The 19,405-nt window shown below is 39.0% G+C and overlaps 1 protein-coding gene across 1 annotated transcript in view; it reads left to right on the top strand.

Moving 5' to 3' along the window:
• LOC136886786 (uncharacterized) overlaps positions 1-19,405 on the top strand; it is a 117,115-nt gene that overhangs the window by 72,072 nt on the left and 25,638 nt on the right. The window contains exon 2 of the mRNA XM_068230551.1: positions 4,832-4,908. Coding sequence (XP_068086652.1) covers positions 4,832-4,908 — 77 coding nt within the window. The remainder of the gene's footprint in view (positions 1-4,831; positions 4,909-19,405) is intronic.

Genomic DNA, 19,405 nt, shown 5'->3' on the forward strand with positions numbered 1-19,405 from the left:
CATCCTCATTTATGCGGCTGAGACCTGGACAATGACAGGCAGGGAGGAGAGTAGATTTTAGACCAGCGAAATGAAATGCCTAAGAAGTATGATAGGAAAGACAAGGAAAGATGGAGTGAGGATTGAAAATGTTAGAAAGGAAGTCAGAATATAAAACCTAAAATGAGAGAATTGATAGGAATAAATTAAGATGGTTTCAAATGTGCCTCATGTAAGAGGGTCTACATTGGAAAAGGCAAGAAACAGCATCACAGCAATTGCTCAAACTTACTTCCGTCAACACACTTGAGGTAACACTACAACGTACATTCTCCACCAAATTTAGTAAACTGTAATTAACAAACATTGGAAGTGTATTGAACCACATCCTCCTTATCACTCCAATCCCCTCCAATCACCATGGACTGATTTAATACCATGGACTACATTTAGTTGCAGGTGGCCATCATTTCTTCACAGTTACAAGATGGCAAGAAGGTCTGTAATACGTGTTGAGCTCTCCCAGTTGGCGATCGCACTGACTTCATCGTATGCCCGACCAACAGAACTGTATGTACACTGCGTTGTTATAACCTATGGCTTTATTGGGAAGTAATTCAATACAAAACTGACATCTCTAGACAACAGTAATATACAAATAATGTAAATAATTTACAGAGGTATTAGGGAACAGAGTCTTGTTTCATCTTGTTTCTGACTGTCCAGTATAGTGCTGGTAAAATGCCTTTTTTTTTGTTGAGTCCTGTGCACAGAAGTATGTGTTTCGATTCCATCACTGTTCCAGTAATTTTGCCAATGGTACACTTTTCAGTTAGGTATATTTTGATTCTAGCTAGATGTGCAGCTAAGCAGTCATGTCTTGTTTCCAATCTGAAGATCGCCACTGCTTCTTTCGTTGGCTTGCTTTTATTTCTGTCCAATAGACTTTTTTTTTTTTTTTTTTTATTGTAGTGAGTTGGGTAGTCTCTTTCTTCCATTTTTCAAGGGTTTTATTTGTGATTATCTTCTTCACTGAGATAGCTGCCAGAGGTTTGGTTCTCATGTAGGTACTAGTGCCTTTTATTTTGCTAGTTTATCTGCCAGTTAGTTGTCTTCTACTCTACATGTACAAGGATCCATTGTAGATGTTTCTCTTTAAAATTTTTAATTTTTTTAGTAGATGTCTAATGTCATAAATTCTTAATGAATGGGGTTTGGAACTTGACGATACTGCTTGTATGGCAGCTAGTGAATGTGTGAATAGGGCTGTTTTTTCAAATGAATTTACACTATAAATGATATTTTGTAGGGCAAGATAGATGGCTTCTATTTCTCCATCAAACTTGTTATGATATCTACCTACTGGAGCATACTGTTCACAATAAAATTGTATAGCTGCTTTGTATGGAAGCTCCAGATAATATCTGTCCTAGTATTATTTCACAAATAATCATCCATTCACATATTAGTCCTAGAGGCCTGTAAGGCATTCTCTTGCCAACATTTCACTGGATTGATCTTGTTCCTTTAGGGGTACCTGAGAATCTAACAGGGAAATCTTCTTATATCCATTTTTCAAACATGACTTTTCCAACTTTCTTGATAATCATTTTAGTAGTACATCCCATTGTTCTTCTCATGAATTTCATCTCACTGGTGTCTTACTCGTTGGCGTACTGGCCTACGGTTCACCGGGGTCTCGGGTTCAATTCCCAGCCGCGTCGGGGATTTTAACCTTCATTGGTTAATTCCAGTGGCCCAGGGGCTGGGTGTTGGTGCTGTCCCCAAAATCCCTGCAACTCAAACACGACTCATAACACTATCCTCCACCATAATAACACACCACATGGCAGATGCCGCCCACCCTCATCGGAGGGTCCAGTAGAATGGAGACTAGAATGCTGAGGTTAGAAAACAGTTTGTTTTCTGCTATTACCAGACAAGACAATAGTCAGGGCTGCGAAAAAAATGTTTCACTCAACAATGAGCCCGCCACTGTTCTTTGGACTACCGAGTGTTGATAGAGCATTCTATTGTATGTGCATTTTAGTTGTTGCAAGTGGTTCATATTTTTCATTATAGTAGGCAGGAGAAAATAAGTGTTACTATTCGTCAGTGGCCGAAGTTACCCCACTTTACGGTACCCTTCTTCCGCTTGCACAGACAGCAAACTGGCAGCATTTTTGTATTATGTCGCACATTTCTCACCAATGAGTTGAGAAAGGCCTGGGAGGGTCAGGTATTCTTTAGTTAGTCATGTTGTCACTAGCCGGAGTTCATTTTCATCCCGTCCACCACTCCCTATCATCTCAGTTCAGTCCGAAAGCTGACGGTGATGGCCAAGCTGCCGTCATGCGAGCGGAAGTGATAATTATTTTTCCATCCCTAAACAGAAGATGTAAGTAATTATTTACTTATTTTTTATAGTATTTCAGAATTATGTTCATCTTTGGGCAAACTAGTGTGATATAAAGTTGTTCCTGTTAATTTTCTCATTGAAATACAGCTTCTTCTTCTTTTGACAGAAAATATTAACGATGAGTTTACCAACCTAGTTACCTACTCTTTTGTTCAGGGCTCAATGAAACCTATTTTTTGGGTTGGGTGAAATAGTAAAGAAAATATAAACTTGAAGGACTGAAAATGTGGTATTTTACTAACCATAAGTTAAGAAGAAATAAATTTATTTTGAAGATTTTCGCAGTGTACGTAATAAATATTTCTGTGAATTATTTAATAAATATTTTTGCTCAAAACTGTGCTTGTGAAGTTCTGTCAGAATTGCAATCCTGATTATTTTGAAGTGTTTGCAGGTTAAGTGGAGAAAATTTAATGAAAATGATCAAAAACGTGTGGGCGCCCAAGTGGCCATCCACTCAAACGTGAATGTGACACCAGGCCATGCATGCAGATAAAGGTTAACAGCAGCTAACAGGGCCTGTTTAGCTCTAACAAGACTTGTCTCCTCAAGGCTCTTGACTCAAACCACCAATTGAATAATCTACAAAACACTTATAAGAACCGTGCTTACATATGCCTTGGAAACTTGGCCATACACAGAAAGATATCAGAATGCTGCCTGCCTTCGAAAGAAAGATACTTCAAATCTGTGAAAGAGGAAAATGGAGGAGAAGATGCAGTCTTGAGCTACACACCACTTATAAATATCCACTTCTTAGAAGAATAGCCAATGGCCGTAGCTGTGTTGAAACACCGGATCCCGTGAGATCTCCGAAGTTAAGCAACATAGGGCGTGGTCAGGAGTTGGATGGGTTGCCACGCGCTGTTGGTGGGGGGGTAAGGGAATGGAGGAGCGGAAAGGAACTGGCCACCCTACTGCACGTAAACTCCGGCTCAGGAACACCTCTGCGGAGGTTCGGACCTGCCTTTGGGCAGAATAACCCTTACCTCTTAGAAGAATAGTGAGGTGGGCCAGGTACATAACATGGATGAGTGATACGGAGGTACCTACAAAGACTAAGTGATATGTTCCGAGCTGTCAGTGGAGAGATGGCGTGGAATGACATTAGTAGACAAATAAGTCTGAGTGGTATCTTTAAAAGTAGGAAAGATCACAATATGAAGATTAAGTTGGAATTCAAGAGCACAAATTGGGGCAAATATTTGTTTATAGGAAGGGGATTTAGGGATTGGAATAACTTACCAGGCAAGATGTTCAATAAATTTTCAGTTTCTTTGCAATCATTTAAGAAAAGGCTAGAAAAACAACAGATAGGGAATCTGCCACCTGGGCGACTGCCCTAAATGCAGATCAGTAGTGATTGATAAATATATTACATGGAAATCCAGGGGGACAGAGAGGGCGTGGTCAACTCAGAATCTTTTTCTTGCTAGTTGCTGTACATCACACCAACACAGATAGGTTTACGGCGACAATGGGATAGGAAAGGCCTAGGAGTTGGAAGGAAGCAGCCATGGCCTTAATTAAGGTACAACCCCAGCATTTGCCTGATGTGAAAATGGGAAACCATGGAAAACCATCTTCAGGGCTGCCAACAGTGGGATTCGAACCCACTATCTCCCGGATGCAAGCTCACAGTCGCGTGCCCCTGACTGCACGGCCAACTCGCCTGCTCGACTCAGAATCAGATGGATGGAAGAAGTCATTGAAGACCTTTGGGAAATGGGCTATAGAAACCAGGAAGTTCTAGCATCAGATTGATATAACTGGCAGACAATTCTTTAAGAGGCCAGGGTTCACCATGAAATATAGAGCTACATAAGAAGAAAAAGATATAGTTTCAAACTACTGAGGTGTTAAGCTGACAAACTTTTCACATTGAACTGTCAGCAGCCATACTGGTACTGACCATCTCTCAGAAGTAATTGCTGCAAGGTATGTGTATTAAAAGTGAAGGCACCATTACATCATAAACGTTCTACCACAGGATACTTCACATGTTAATCAGAAATGCAATAAAGCTGTATATGGTTTAACTACAGGCAATGAAAGGCAGGTGCCAAGGAGCATCTCTAGTTCCACAGCTCATAACAAACCACAAACAGAGACCTCTGTGCACTAAAACACGGGCATAAAATGATCACATTTTACAATTGAATATGGTTGAATGTACCGTACATGTGACAGGTATAAAATGTGCATGTGACAGGTATAAAAATTATAATCCCACAGAAGTGTCCATTAAAAATATGATGAGCTTTAATAAAGGAGTCGTAAAAGCAAGGCCGAGTTTTCAAAAGGACTGTGAGCCATAACATGGTGTGAAGGGATGTGTTTGAGCTCCATGCGAGGTGGGAAACAGTCGAGTCAGTGTTATTGTAAGTTTCACAACACAAGATAGTAGCAATTATTGTCTCTCCATGCCCACAGGATGTTCCAGCTGAGTTTCCTCAGCCTTCTGCTTCACTACTGGCTCATCAGCAGTACCTGCGCTGGACTGCAGAAAAGTAAGTACCCGTGAAAACTATTTACAGTCCCGCACAAATTAAGCGGAGCATTTAAAGTTCTTATTCATTTACAACTGTGACGTTCTTCAGTCCATCAAAACAAATTCAGTATAACATGAACTAATAAAATTTCTGGAAAAGAAAACATGCATTAGCAGAGTATACCTGAAAAGATACCATTAATTAAACATAACAAAATGTTTCATTTTCAAAACATCATCAGATTATATCAAATCACACTTTAAATTTTTTTTAATGTTTTGAATTAATGAAAATTAATTAGAAACTTTTATGTCTTCTGTTGAAGCACTTATTAAAATAAATTCTAACTTTGAAGCAAGGGAAGTGTATGAACAGAGGGGTCTAGAATTAAAACTGGCAATGTCCAATAAACCCAATTTTATAGGAGAGACTGATTTATTAGAACTCTGTAACTAGAGGATGTAAATACATGATTTATTTTTACAGAATATAACCCCTTAACTCTTAAATATTTTAAAAAATGCAGTACAACCTAATATCTACGATTTATTTATTTATTTATTTATTTATTTATTTATTTATTTATTTATTTTCCATGTCCAGATACACTGCTAAATAATGTTTGTTTTTCAATATTTGGCTACAAGGACAGCTTTATCATTGACCTGCAAAATGTCTTCCTTTGTGCACGGTGATGTTAAATGCTGACAAACCAGAAGGTGTTCTTCATCTTGTAGTAGTCCACAATCACAAGACATGTATCCCCACTCAATAAGGTTAGACTTGAACTTTGAAACACCTGTCTGCAGTTGATTAAGGGTCTTCCAGACAGGATACGGAAGGAAAAAACCTGCAGAAGCTTCATCCTTTAAACTCAGGGGTGGATCACATACTTATTGTTGCCACAGTTCACGCCTTCATTCTTCCGGCGTATCAACAAGTGGTACGGTTGTTCTTCAAAACCTCTTCCTTGACCTGAGTCAAACAGGCTGCATTTGATGTCCATAAAGGGAGTGTCATGGATTAGTTGATTGCATTCAATGTTCAACTTTCGCTGCTACTTCCCTTCTTATGTGAGGTGGGGCAATTCCTGCGAGAGGATAGATATTTTCTGTTCAAAGCAATATCTACTTGCTTAGCATGGGCAAAGTTTCTCCATATGAGTGATGCATATTCTGCAGCTGATAGACAGAGGGCCAGGGTTGATGTGCGTAGGACATGAGGGTATGCAACCCAAGATGTGTCTGTTAGTCTTCTAATGATATTATTCCTAGCACACCCCTTTTGTTTGGTATTCTGACGGTGTTGTCTGTAAAGAAAACTTTGAGCACTGACGTTATTAAAATGGAGATCAACAAGTTTGCAAGTAACAGGTAGAAATTTCCACTTCTGCATCTAACATTATTAGGAGACTGCTATAAATACAAGTGAAATGACACAAAATCATAATCAAATAAGAGTTCAGTGTACATTAACTGTAATCACATAAATAGAACATCTAAACCGTCAAATAACCTGTTTCTACAAAAAAATCCTTTCTCTCAATGACTTCTCCCCCAATGTCTGTCACATCATTCCCCATTGTTTCCAGCAAATTTGTGTTACACTGGAGGCTGTCAAATTTTTTTCTACTGATTATCGTAATGTTTAGTGAACCATTTGCCAACATCTTGCCACTTGAAAGCATTCACTTTAAAACGTCTTTCAGTTTCCAGTGGAATTAATCATTCTTATCTTTTTGCCAGTTTTACAAACTCTTTTAGCCACCCCTATGTCACTTCAATGATGAGACTCTCCTCGCACTAGCACAATGTTCATTGGACTTGTTTTAGCACTTGTTAGAACAAAACGCTCGATAACATTAAATTTGAATTGGTGTCGTTAACAATCAATCACGTGATATGAAGCTCACTTGTGATTGGTCAACATGCAGAGTACAATTTCTGCAACTCAAAGCTACAAGGAGATTGCCAATTTTGCAACTAACCACAATGTTTAACATTTTTTTTTCTTTACATAGCACTGACACAGATAGGTCTTATGGCGACGAAACATTATATTTGAGGAGGATTTTTTCGGTTATGTAACTCAACAATTCTGTCACAGATAGCATTTACCTCGCAGAATGCTATCCATACTTCAACTCATTTCCACCAAAATGTGGAGATTGCCAGTTTTGCTTCTAGACCCCTCACTTATGTGCACTTGCGGGCAGAAAATCTTCCATAAGATTTCCACATTTAGCTCACTAGTACTTGACTCCTGACACCCCTTACTCTGTATAAATGGCTTGAAGTAAGTCCCAAGAAAAAGAATATACCAATGAACAATGTTATGGCCTGGTGTGAAATAAAGAGGAGTTGGGGTTAGAAGGGGGACAGAAATAGTTTGCCTTAACAGTTGTGAGTTTCACTAATAGGAGAAGTTCTCTCAGTTTTAATTACTGCATTGATGGGTTAAGAGTTCCTTATGGGGATCACTAGAAGTGCCTAGCTGTTAATATAAGGAAAGATCTTCATTGGATAATCACATAAATGGGATTGTAAATAAAGGGTACAGATCTCTGCCCATGGTTATGAGGGTATTTATGAGTTGTAGCAAGGATGTAAAGGAGAAGGCATATAAGTCTCTGGTAAGACCCAAATTTCAGTGTATGGGACCCCTCATCAGGATTACTTGATTCAAGAACTAGGAAAAAAATCCAAAGAAAAGCAGCTTGATTTGTTTTGGGTGACTTCCAACAAAAGAGCAGAGTTACAAAGTATGAGCTTGGAAGATTTGGGAGAGAGGAGATAAGCAGCTCGACTAAGTGGTAGGCAAAGCTTTATCTGACCCTGTAATAATTAAGAGGGGAATTCCTCAAGGCAGTATTATTGGACTTTTATGTTTTCTTATATATATAAATGATATGAGTAAAGGAGTGGAATCGGAGGTAAGGCTTTTTGCGGATGATGTTATTCTCTATAGAGTGATAAATAAGTTACAAGATTGTGAGCAACTGCAACGTGACCTAGAAAATGTTGTGAGATGGACAGCAGGCAATGGTATGTTGATAAACGGGGTTAAAAGTCAGGTTGTGAGTTTCACAAATAGGAAAAGTCCTATCACTTTTAATTACTGCGTTGATGGGGTGAAAGTTCCTTTTGGGGATCATTGTAAGTATCTAGGTGTTAATATAAGGAAAGATCTTCATTGGGGTAATCACATAAATGAGATTGTAAATAAAGGGTACAGATCTCTGCACATGGTTATGAGGGTGTTTAGGGGTTGTAGTAAGGATGTAAAGGAGAGTGCATATAAGTCTCTGGTAAGACCCCAACTAGAGTATGGCTCCAGTGTATGGGACCCTCACCAGGATTACCTGATTCAAGAACTGGAAAAAATCCAAAGAAAAGCAGCTCGATTTGTTCTGGGTGATTTCCGACAAAAGAGTAGCGTTACAAAAATGTTGCAATGTTTGGGTTGGGAAGAATTGAGAGAAAGAAGAAGAGCTGCTCGACTAAGTGGTATGTTCCGAGCTGTCAGCGGAGAGATGGCGTGGAATGACATTAGTAGACGAATAAGTTTGAATGGCGTTTATAAAAGCAGGAAAGATCACAATATGAAGATAAAGTTGGAATTCAAGAGAACAAACTGGGGCAAATATTCATTTATAGGAAGGGGAGTTAGGGATTGGAATAACTTACCAAGGGAGATGTTCAATAAATTTCCAATTTCTTTGAAATCATTTAGGAAAAGGCTAGGAAAGCAACAGATAGGAAATCTGCCACCTGGGCGACTGCCCTAAATGCAGATCAGTATTGATTGATTGATATTGTGGTATGTCAAAAACATATAAGATGTAAGGCTTTTTAGGCGTTTGCTCTATTAACCAGCGTTTCGTCTTAGGTCTGACACTAGACTCATCAGAGTGGGATGTGTCAGACCCTACCCACTGACGCTGGGGTGTATGCAGGTGAACTTACCAGAAGCCCTTATAAGAGGCACAGTCTGATAACAGCATATGGGAGACAAATCTCCACAATGGAATTATTGCCCGCCTAGCAATTCCGAATGGAAAATTGTAAATTCCCATGGAGGGAATTAGATATTTTTCACAATAGAGCATGTCAAAAATGTCAAAAACATATCAGATTTAAGGCTTTTCAGGCGTTTGCTCTATTAACCAGCGTTTCGTCTTAGTTCTGACACTAGACTCATCAGAGTGGGATGTGTCAGACCCTACCCACTGACGCTGGGGTGTATGCAGGTGAACTTATCAGAAGTCCTTATAAGAGGCACAGTATGATAAATGGTATGTTCCAAGCTGTCAGTGGAGAGATGGCGTGGAATGACATTAGTAGATGAATAAGTTCAAGTGGTATTTTTAAAAGTAGTAAAGATCACAATATGAAGATAAATTTGGAATTCAAGAGGACAAATTCGGGCAAATATTTGTTTATAGATAGGGGAGTTAAGGATTGGAATAATTTACCAAGGGGGATGTTCAATAAATTTTTAAATTCTTTGCAAGTAGTTAAGAAAAGACTAGGAAAACAAGAGATAAGGAATCTGCCACCTGGACTACTGCCCTAAATGCAGATCAGTGGTAATTGATTGATTTGCTATGACTGGAGTCAGTACGGAAAGGTGGACCAGCACAATGTAATATCATTACAGACTCAACATTGTAAAGGAAGAAGTTTGAGTTACTCATCCACTGGTTGATGCTGGAGAGAGCGGGTCAGTTAGACATTTCATTACCTATAAGGGCCAGATTTCCCTGTCACTCCCCCAGTCCATCTGGGTCATTGGCACTGCCAATTAACATTCATTCGTTCATTTATTTAGCTTCCATAGACTGTACAATTATATATTTTGTTATATGCCAACCGTATAGGAATTTCTTACAAAATTGTACAAATTTATTTTAATCCTCCTAGTCAATACCATATATTTTACTTCCAATTAAGATGAAACTTCACACATAAATAGACATGTTTTGACCCGGCATTGTGTCATCCAATATAATGGTCCGTTATTGGACATTATAAATTTTCCAGCTAACTCATTCTTGGTTGCATGTGTTTCGCCCTCGTGTGCTAAGTTGTTCTCGTCAGTTGGGACTTAGCACACCTCCCAAGACGCAAGGCTAGTGCATACCGTGGAGGCCACTGCATAGGCTACTTGAAGCCACCAGCAGTGCCAATGCACCATGGCCAGGCAGGCATCAATTTTTGGAAATGAGACATAGCTCTCATAGCATATTCAAATATTTTTGAAATAACAGTAAGTATTGATATTGGTCTGTCATTACGTAAATCATGTAAGTTTCCAATTTTAAAGACTGGGATAACTTTAGCTATTTTTAAGAGATTATTAAACTGACCACTAGAAAATGATTCATTGATGAGATAAGTTAAAGGCTGTACCAGATAAGGAGCACATTTATTAACGAGTTTTGTGGGAATTTCAACTACACCTGTGGAAGTTTTATTCTTCAAAGATTGTATGCTTTTAAGAACTTCTATTTTTTTTAATTGGCTTTATGTCGCTCCAACACAGATAGGTCTTATGGCGATGATGGGATAGGAAAGGGCTAGGAGTGGGAAGGAAGAAGTCGTGACCTTAAGTAAAGTACAGCCCCAGCATTTGCCTGGTGTGAAAATAGGAAACAATGGAAAAGCATCTTCAGGGCTGCCGACAGTGGAGTTCCAACCCATTATCTGCTGGATCCAAGCTCATAGCTGCGCGGCCTTAACCACATGGGCAACTCAGCTGGTGAACTTCCAATTCTGTTACTGGAGTTAATGACATAGAGTTTTGCTCAAAGGTTGGGAGTTCTGCCTCTTCATGAATATAGACCTAACAGTGCATACCAAGCTCATGGTGTACCATGATGTTGTCATCTCTGTGCTACTTAATGGCTGTGAAACTTGGACCATTTATTGTTGGGACATCAAATTTCTAAGCATTTCCATCAGCAGAAACTTAGATCCAATTTGAGGACTTTATCAACAACCTCACAGTTCTCGCGAATATACACACCAATAACATAGAATTCTCCATCGTTGGCCATCAGCTTAAATAGCAAATACATGTCAGCCGTACAAGTGATACTAGATTTCCTAGCAAAATCCCTTCGACTGAACTCCGCTCTGTCACAAAAATCTCACAGAGCCTCTTTCAAGCAATATAAAGTCCAGCTGGCCAATGTGAAGTCAGACTGAATTAAGTGCCACAAAGTTATTTTTGAGAAAAATGAAGTTGAAATGTACTGTACTTATTGTCATTATTTATTCTTCAGCAAACATTTGAGGTTGCCAACCTTTCAAAGAATATCATACAATACAAATTCAGTAATCTACATACAATTCAGAATAAAAGATGTACAATAATTCTAATGATAATATGACAAAGGTGCTGTCATATATAGGAGAAGCAAGATAAAATGTAAAAAAAAAAAATGATTTAATTAAGAGGGTGGTTCATAGAGGCGATGTTTCAAGATCAATATCGAGGCTTCCAATGTATGAATGCCCCAGTTCACAATCGTCTTGTTTGGCACACCAAAGTATTATAAGTAAGTAACCAACAACTCTAAGGATGCTGCAGTTGCTGTTCAACTACACTAGACAGAGGCAAAGAAAGGCTACAAATATCATCTATGGAAAGCTTGGAAAAGTCAATCGATTCCAGTGTCTCTGTCAAGGGGTCCACCGCAATGGTAGAGATGGAACCTCCATTTTAGACAGATGTGCCAAACTTAACACAGCATACCATCTGTCAAAAAACCATTACAACAAGAAGTGAATTTCAAAGAATGACAAAATATGCCATTACAAAACTGTTGCCAGACCCCAGTTCTTATATGTTGCAGAGAGGAAAGGCACCATGATTGACCTGGAAAAAAGTGAAAGACATATGTATCTTCCAGAATATTTGTGACCCAAGAGTGCTCCCTAATGGAACCAACCGAGTGAAAGCGAACTCTGAACTGTACCAACAGTTGAAAACGGCTAACCTCAGCATGAATATAGACGGCTGAAATTTTACGGGCACCTGAGAACGGACAATGGCAGGCTTACAAAGAAGATCTTCTCACTCATCAAAAGCTACAAGACTGGAAGCATGTGGCTCAATGAAGTTGGAAGAGACTTACCTTCTGCTGGGATTTCTGATATGATGCCTCAGATCGCCCCAAATTTTGTAAAATGGTAAACTCGTAGTCTCCTCTACCAAAGGTTGTTAAATCTCACAAACCTCTTTCACAGGAAAGAAAAGGACTCAAGAGGTACTGGGAACAAAATCGAGCATCCAAAAAAGAACTAGTCATAAGCACTCCCTAGCGGGCTTATTTATCATCATCATCATCATCATCATCATCATCATCATCATCATCATCATCATCATCATCATCTTCTTCTTCTTCTTCTTCTTCTTCTTCTTCTTCTTCTTCTTCTTATTTTCTCACACCTATGGGGTCACAGGTGCGAAGTGTGTTGCACATGTGTATTTTGCCCTCTTTTACATCTGGATGCCCTTCCTGACACCAACCCTACTACCGTGTGTTTCTGTGGTGGTTAATAGTGTGGTGTGTTGTCTGAATATGGAGATGAGAGTGTTGGAACAAACACAAACTCCCAGTCCCCAAGCCAGAAGAATTCATCATACAAGATTAAAATCCCCGACCCAGCCGGAAATTGAAGCCAGGACCCTCTGAACCAAAAGTCTCAACTTAATCTTTCAGCCAATGAGTCAGACAGGCTTAAACAAATAATCATTATTTCATAACTGTATATTTTCCAGTATCTATTCATACATAATGCAGGTGTTATAAATGAAATTGATATACAAGTAAGAAATAAGGGATAAATAATGTTTAATTAACCAAAATGCTACATGCTTGTGGTTCATTATGAATGAATATTTTTTTTATAAAAGTGAATGATTTTAGTAGGATAGAATAAAAGTTCATTATGATGTAATACCATTTTTAAGAAAGTGGCTTTAGGATATCAGTATATATTTCTATCTGTAACCAATTAGAAGAAACTTGAACAGCATTAGCCCATTCAGCTACTTTTTAAGTGGCTACATCACAGTGGCATATACTGAGGGTTACCAAGGCTATCAATGTAGCCCAAATCTCAACTGAGAATAATGGAAGTCTAAAACACATTATAATGTAAGCATATGAAACATTGTTCCATTTACAAAACTTGAAAGCAGTGAGAAAAAACATCGCACATATTTCTGAGAGCAAGGCATAGGAGACTGATACTGCAGTCCAGGCTCCCGCCCCTCTCCCCTCGACTCGCCACACGTGGCTTGTTGCTGGATATCGGATAGGAGCGAGGACTGGCGGAGGATAGGTGTGCTAGGCTTCGGTCCGTCAGATCGCCACTGCTAACTATCAACCATGCGTTACTCATCGTATATACTTCCTCACCTCACACTTCTGACTTAATGATATATATAAGAGAGTGTGGGAATTCCTCACTCCCGTTTACTTCTACATCCTTGTAAAAAGAGACTGCAGGGCTAGTGTTAGAGGAGCAATGAGCAATATAGTTTTATTTTTATTGGTAGATCTGCTAAAATGAAATGCCATCAATCAGGTTTAGTGTTTTGTTTTGTTGGATGGAATCGAACCCCGTAATCATGGCTCGGACACCACCACTGATCTCCCGAGGAAGCTAAATAACCAGTGAATGATGGGTACAATCACTGTAAAATAACAATAACAATAACAATAATAATAATAATAATAATAATAATGGGGCATAGCATCTATATAGGTTTGGTGTTGACCTAAGAGGATAAAATGAATGGCGAAGACGTCATAAACACCCAGTACCCAAGCCAGGGGAATTAACAGTATGAGGGGGTTTATTCTGAAAACTGAACCAGGGCCATCGGACCAAAGGCAAACGTTCTATCCACTTAGCCACAAAGCCGGACTTTCATTTGCTAAACCTTAGGCTACCATCTCCACTGATCAGGGGTTGAGCATTGGCAGTAGCAGAGGCCGGAGCAGTAGCCTGTAAAAGAGCCTTGACAACACAGCAGGCTTCTCCATTGGCTACTGGCTGCAGCTCAAAATGCTGAAGGCTTGACGTTCACTAAACCAACCATCAAAAAGAGGTAACCTAAGTCTAGTGGTAGCCCATGTTTTAATCCCAGCATACGCCACTGCTACATCATTCCGAACATCACCACCAGGAGCTTGTAAAATGTATACTGAATCGGAGGAACATCCATACTTAACAGCCAGAAATTCACGGTAGGTACATATATGTCCCAGAAGATGACAAGTGGAATTTTGCTATGAATGGAGTAAATATAGAGAGGTGGGCAAGTTATCACTTAATTCTTCTTTATGAGGAAAAGGACTGGAAAGTACTTTACTTCCTGCCAAATTCATTCGTAACTCAGTAGAGGGGTGTTTATGGAACTCAAAATACATAGCACTTAAAGGACTTTTTTCTTTTTTTCTTTTTTTTTTTTTCTCTCACAGTCGCTTTACTCCTCACCGAGACAGATATGTCTTACAGCAACAATGGGATAGGAAAGGACTAGGAGTGTGAAGGAAGCAGCTGTGGCACAGCACCAGCATTTGCCTGGTGTGAAAATGGAAAACCACAGAAAACCATCTTCAGGGCTGCCAACAGTGGGGTAGTTAGAACACGCATAGTATGCGAACCTTTCCTTGATACCTGAGCTCCTTAGTGCTGAATGGGAACTTGGTATCAAGAAAAGGTTTACGTAGATAGATAGATAGATAGATAGATAGATAGATAGATAGATAGATAGATAGATAGATAGATACATAGATAGATAGATAGATAGATAGATAGATAGATAGATAGATAGATAGATAGATAGATAGATAGATAGATAATGCCTTTATTGGTGGCAAAGTTAGGGCTCAAGGCCCACTCTTACACTTAACCACTAGATGAGTATACATTTACATAACTTATAATTTTGAATACAAATCAAATCAAATCAAATAATATTAATAGCAATAATAATAATGAAAGAATCCTTAATTTTAAAATACACAAACTAGCATACACTTAAATGATGTAACTGCAGTAATCCATTCATTCATCTTATTCATTCCTTCATTCACTCAACAATTATCCAGCAAGTCAGCGGGATCCACCCAACAAATGCTCGCGGCAAGCCACTTTAAACTTGCGATGAGAAGGATTGTCTCTAATGTTTGCAGGTAGCCTATTCCATGACCTAGACACAGAGATTATGAAGGAGCGGTTGTACACAGCAGTGCGGTTTACAGGTATGGCAAGAGGGGAGCCAAATCTTGTATTGTGTTCATGATAGGACAAGAGGTAAGAAAAAGATGAAGACAGATAGTCGGGAGTATTAGTGGAAAGTAATTTGTGCAGAAGTGATAGCATGTGAAGTTCACGGCGCTGGTGCAACTCGAAGCCACGACAGCTCCTTATAATAAGGTGATATATGAGCATCATATCGCAGATTAAAGATATATCTTATGCAGCTGTTCAGGATCCAGTCCAGTTTCTTGTTACTGTCGCAAGTTATTTCAGTCAACACAGTGTCACAATAGTCAAATACAGGTAGTATAAGAAAGCGAATTATTTGTACTTTAAGTCGAACAGAGAATACATTAGTGAAGCGTTTCAGGGGATATAAGCATTTATGTACTTTATTACATGTGCTTATCACCTGTTGAGTCCAGTTTACGGTCTCAGTCATGATAAGTCCTAAGTTGGTCAATGAAGAAGAGTAGGGTATGATTTTATTGTTTAAAATTATTGGGGAGATGTTCTGTTGCTTGAGGGAATATAGGTTTTTACTGGTACCGATAATAATAACAACTTGAGTCTTCATGTAAATAAAACAGATTTTCAGCTCATATGATGGACTCAAACCATAAATTCATGAATATTGATCAAGATCTAAAAATCTCTGCTCAATACCTTTGAAAATGGTTTCACCTACCTGGATCAATTCTTTAATACCAATTTCAACCCCCCAAACCCCATGGCACTACAGCCCTTGAAGGGCCTTGGCCTACCAAGCGACCGCTGCTCAGCCCGCAGGCCTGCAGATTACGAGGTGTCGTGTGATCAGCACAACGAATCCTCTCAGCCGTTATTCTTGGCTTTCGAGATCGTGGGCGCTATCTCACCATCAGATAGCTCCTCAATTCTAATCATGCAGGCTGAGTGGACCTCGAACCAGCCCTCAGGTCCAGATAAAAATCCCTGACCTGGCCAGGAATCGAACTTGGGGCCTCCGGGTAAGAGGCAGGTGCACTACCCCTACACCACAGGGCCAGTCAATTTCAACCTTAATGAAATATCTGAAAAACCAAACCCGTTATTTGATCTATTAATTCCTATTTTCAATAAAAAGAAATTAAGTACTCTAAACTCCCTTCACCCACCAATCCACATCCCTCAGCCCCACCTCAGGCTACACTCTACCCCCACCCCATATACAACTCAGCTCTATTCTATTCCTTTGCTTTTGCTCTTTCAACTTTTTCAATGATCCATACTGGAAACAAATGAACATCTCAACACTTTCCCATCTACATCATTCTGTTCACACTTGTTTCAGCTGAACTGACTTCAGGAAGACTCTTCAAGTGCTAGTATTTTAAGTGTTTCACCTGGTCTTCTGTGAAGTGCATTCTTCAAATTGAAAGAAAACTTTGAGAACTTACACAAGACGTGTGAGTGTTTAACATACAAATCTTTACTTGTCTTGCACCGAATATCAACAACACACACTTGCTTCATACATTTTTTCTATCTATAATTCATGTCTTGTCTTAACTTAAGTGATCTTGACTGGTGATGGTCTCTAGCAAATATATGTAACTTTTTTAGGTTATAATAAATAGTATTGAATAGGTGAAAACCTCTTAGCTTTTATTTTACACCTAAAACTATGAATTATACAAAAACTTAGCTGAAATACCTACAAAATGTCATTCAATGCAGCTAACCAATTTGTTCAGCATCACAAGTACTGTATCTGATGGGGCACTAAATGAGTTTTGTATGAGGAGAAATCCATGTGTTACAACGGATCTATAACTTCGCTAGTTGCTACCGAAGTGTTCACGTCAGCTCCTGGCGACTATGTTAGTGTGACAAGGCTTCATTTTGCTCCTAGTAGATCAGCACTACCATCCTTCCCCTACATTCCCCTTGAAGTAGAGTTTGAGGGATGTTCCACCATTCAACACATTGCAAAAAAATATTCAATTATAAGAAGACCAGTTTCGACTTCCTTGGAGTCAATCAATCAATCAATCAATCAATCAATCAATCAATCAATCAATCAATCAATCAATACTGATCTGCATTTAGGGCAGTCGCCCAGGTGGCAGATTCCCTATCTGTTGTTTTCCTAGCCTTTTCCTAAATGATTTCAAAAAAATTGGAAATTTATTGAACATCTCCCATGGTAAGTTATTCCAATCCCTAACTCCCCTTCCTATAAATGAATATTTGCCCCAGTTTGTCCTCTTGAATTCCAACTTTATCTTCATATTGTGATCTTTCCTACTTTTATAAATGCCACTCAAACTTATTCGTCTACTAATATATGTATATTAGTTAGGTATGTATATTAGTCATCATCAGTTCTTGGTGAAAATTAAATTAAGGGGAATCTGATAACAAACATCATAACGAAAAACCATGTACCTATAGGTGATTGCATGGAAGATCATAACTTACGATTCCCTTTGAAGTTCAGGGCTTCACGCAGGTTTGTATCATCACATAATAATCGCACTCCTAGCATGTGCTGTTAGGAAGGGAAACAGTGGTATATTGTTGCCAAGGCCATGGACAATGAGATACAATTTGCCCACTTGCTGCACACAATGGTCAGTCTGAGTCAGTTCCTATGTCTGTGTAGTTCTATCTAGTGTCTGTTGCTTTGTCAGTGCATAGTAAAATACTAAATGGCTTTTCTATTGTATAATCACGCCATATTTTTATTTTATTGTGATGCATGGCTAACTATTTCTTTGGTGGATGTTTATTGTAGGCTATAGTACTCACTACCATCAAGAGAAGGAAACTAGAATACTTTGGTCATATGATGCAGAACTCTAAATACCACCTTCTGCAAGTAATGCTACAAGGGAAAATTGATGGAAAACGTGGTCCGGGGAGAAGTAGGACATCATGGCTCGGCAACTTGAGCCAGTGGTTTGGGGTGACAAAGCTTACTCTGTTCAGAACAGCTATGAACAAACAACGCCAACGTTCTGCGAGGACATGGCACATGAAGAAGAAGATAGTACTGAATCAAAATCTCAAAATGCTATTATTACCACAGTTAAGTTGGGAAACTGTCAACATTTACTTCTCTGTCAAAATTTGCTCAGAGAGCATCAAAAACTTACCATATTGTAGCAATATTTTCAATTTTTTTTAGTCTATACAGCCCCCCCCCCCCCCTCTACTACATCCCTAGAACTCCAGTACTTTTTGTTGTCTATAAAAAATGTTGTCTCCCCACCACCACTTCTAATACACAATCACCGCTACTGCCCTCGCCAGGTGGCACATTCCCTATCAATTGCTTATCAAGCTTTTTCTTACATGATTTCAAAAAACTTGGAAATTTATTACATACTTGATAAATTATTTCAATCCCTAATTCCTCTTCACATAAACGAATATTTGCCTCAATTTGTCCTCTTGAATTCCAACTTTACCTTCATATTATGATCTTTCCTACTTTCAAAAGCTCTGCTCAAGATTATTCATCTACCATTGTCACTACCATTCTGTCAGAAATCATCAGGACAAATCAAGCTGTTTTCCTTTGGATCTCTTCCAGTTCTCACATCAAGTAGTCCTGGTGAGGGTCCGACCCAATGGAACCAGCAGTTAGATCGGTACCAGGAAGATCTCAGAACGATTCCCTTTGAAGGCGCTGCCTCAAGGAGATTGAAACTCTTGTGCATGTTCTGGGATCTTGTCCTCATGGTGAACTTTTAAGGAATACGCGTCATCATAACATCCGCTCGTTAATTGCGGCAACGCTAAAAGAGCATGGTTTCCAGGTATTTGAAGAGGTTCATGGCTTAGCGAACAATGGAAGCCACAGAAGGATTGACATCATTGCTTTCAAGAATAAGAAGAGAGGTTACATCATCGACCCCACAATTCGCTTTGAAAGCCATAAGTCACAGCCCTCAGATGTTAACCTAGAGAAGAGGAATATATACTTTCCAACAATTCCTTACTACAGGGAGAAATACCAGTTAGAGGAAATCGACACATTAGGTCTGATGATTGGAGCAAGGGGAATGATTCCCGCTTTTGCCGCTAATTTCTGGAAACAGATGTCTCTCACTGATAATTCTAAGAAATCACTGTTACAATTAGGTTACCTTCAACATTTCTCAAGTACAGAATATCTATTTCTCTTCTAAATATAAATGTAAAAGTATACTTTGTCGCAAGGCAGCCTCTGCATGAGAGGAAGTATTTCATAAAATAAAATAACC

The sequence above is a fragment of the Anabrus simplex genome, chromosome X (assembly GCF_040414725.1).
Source record: "Anabrus simplex isolate iqAnaSimp1 chromosome X, ASM4041472v1, whole genome shotgun sequence".
Taxonomy (NCBI): Eukaryota; Metazoa; Arthropoda; class Insecta; order Orthoptera; family Tettigoniidae; genus Anabrus; species Anabrus simplex.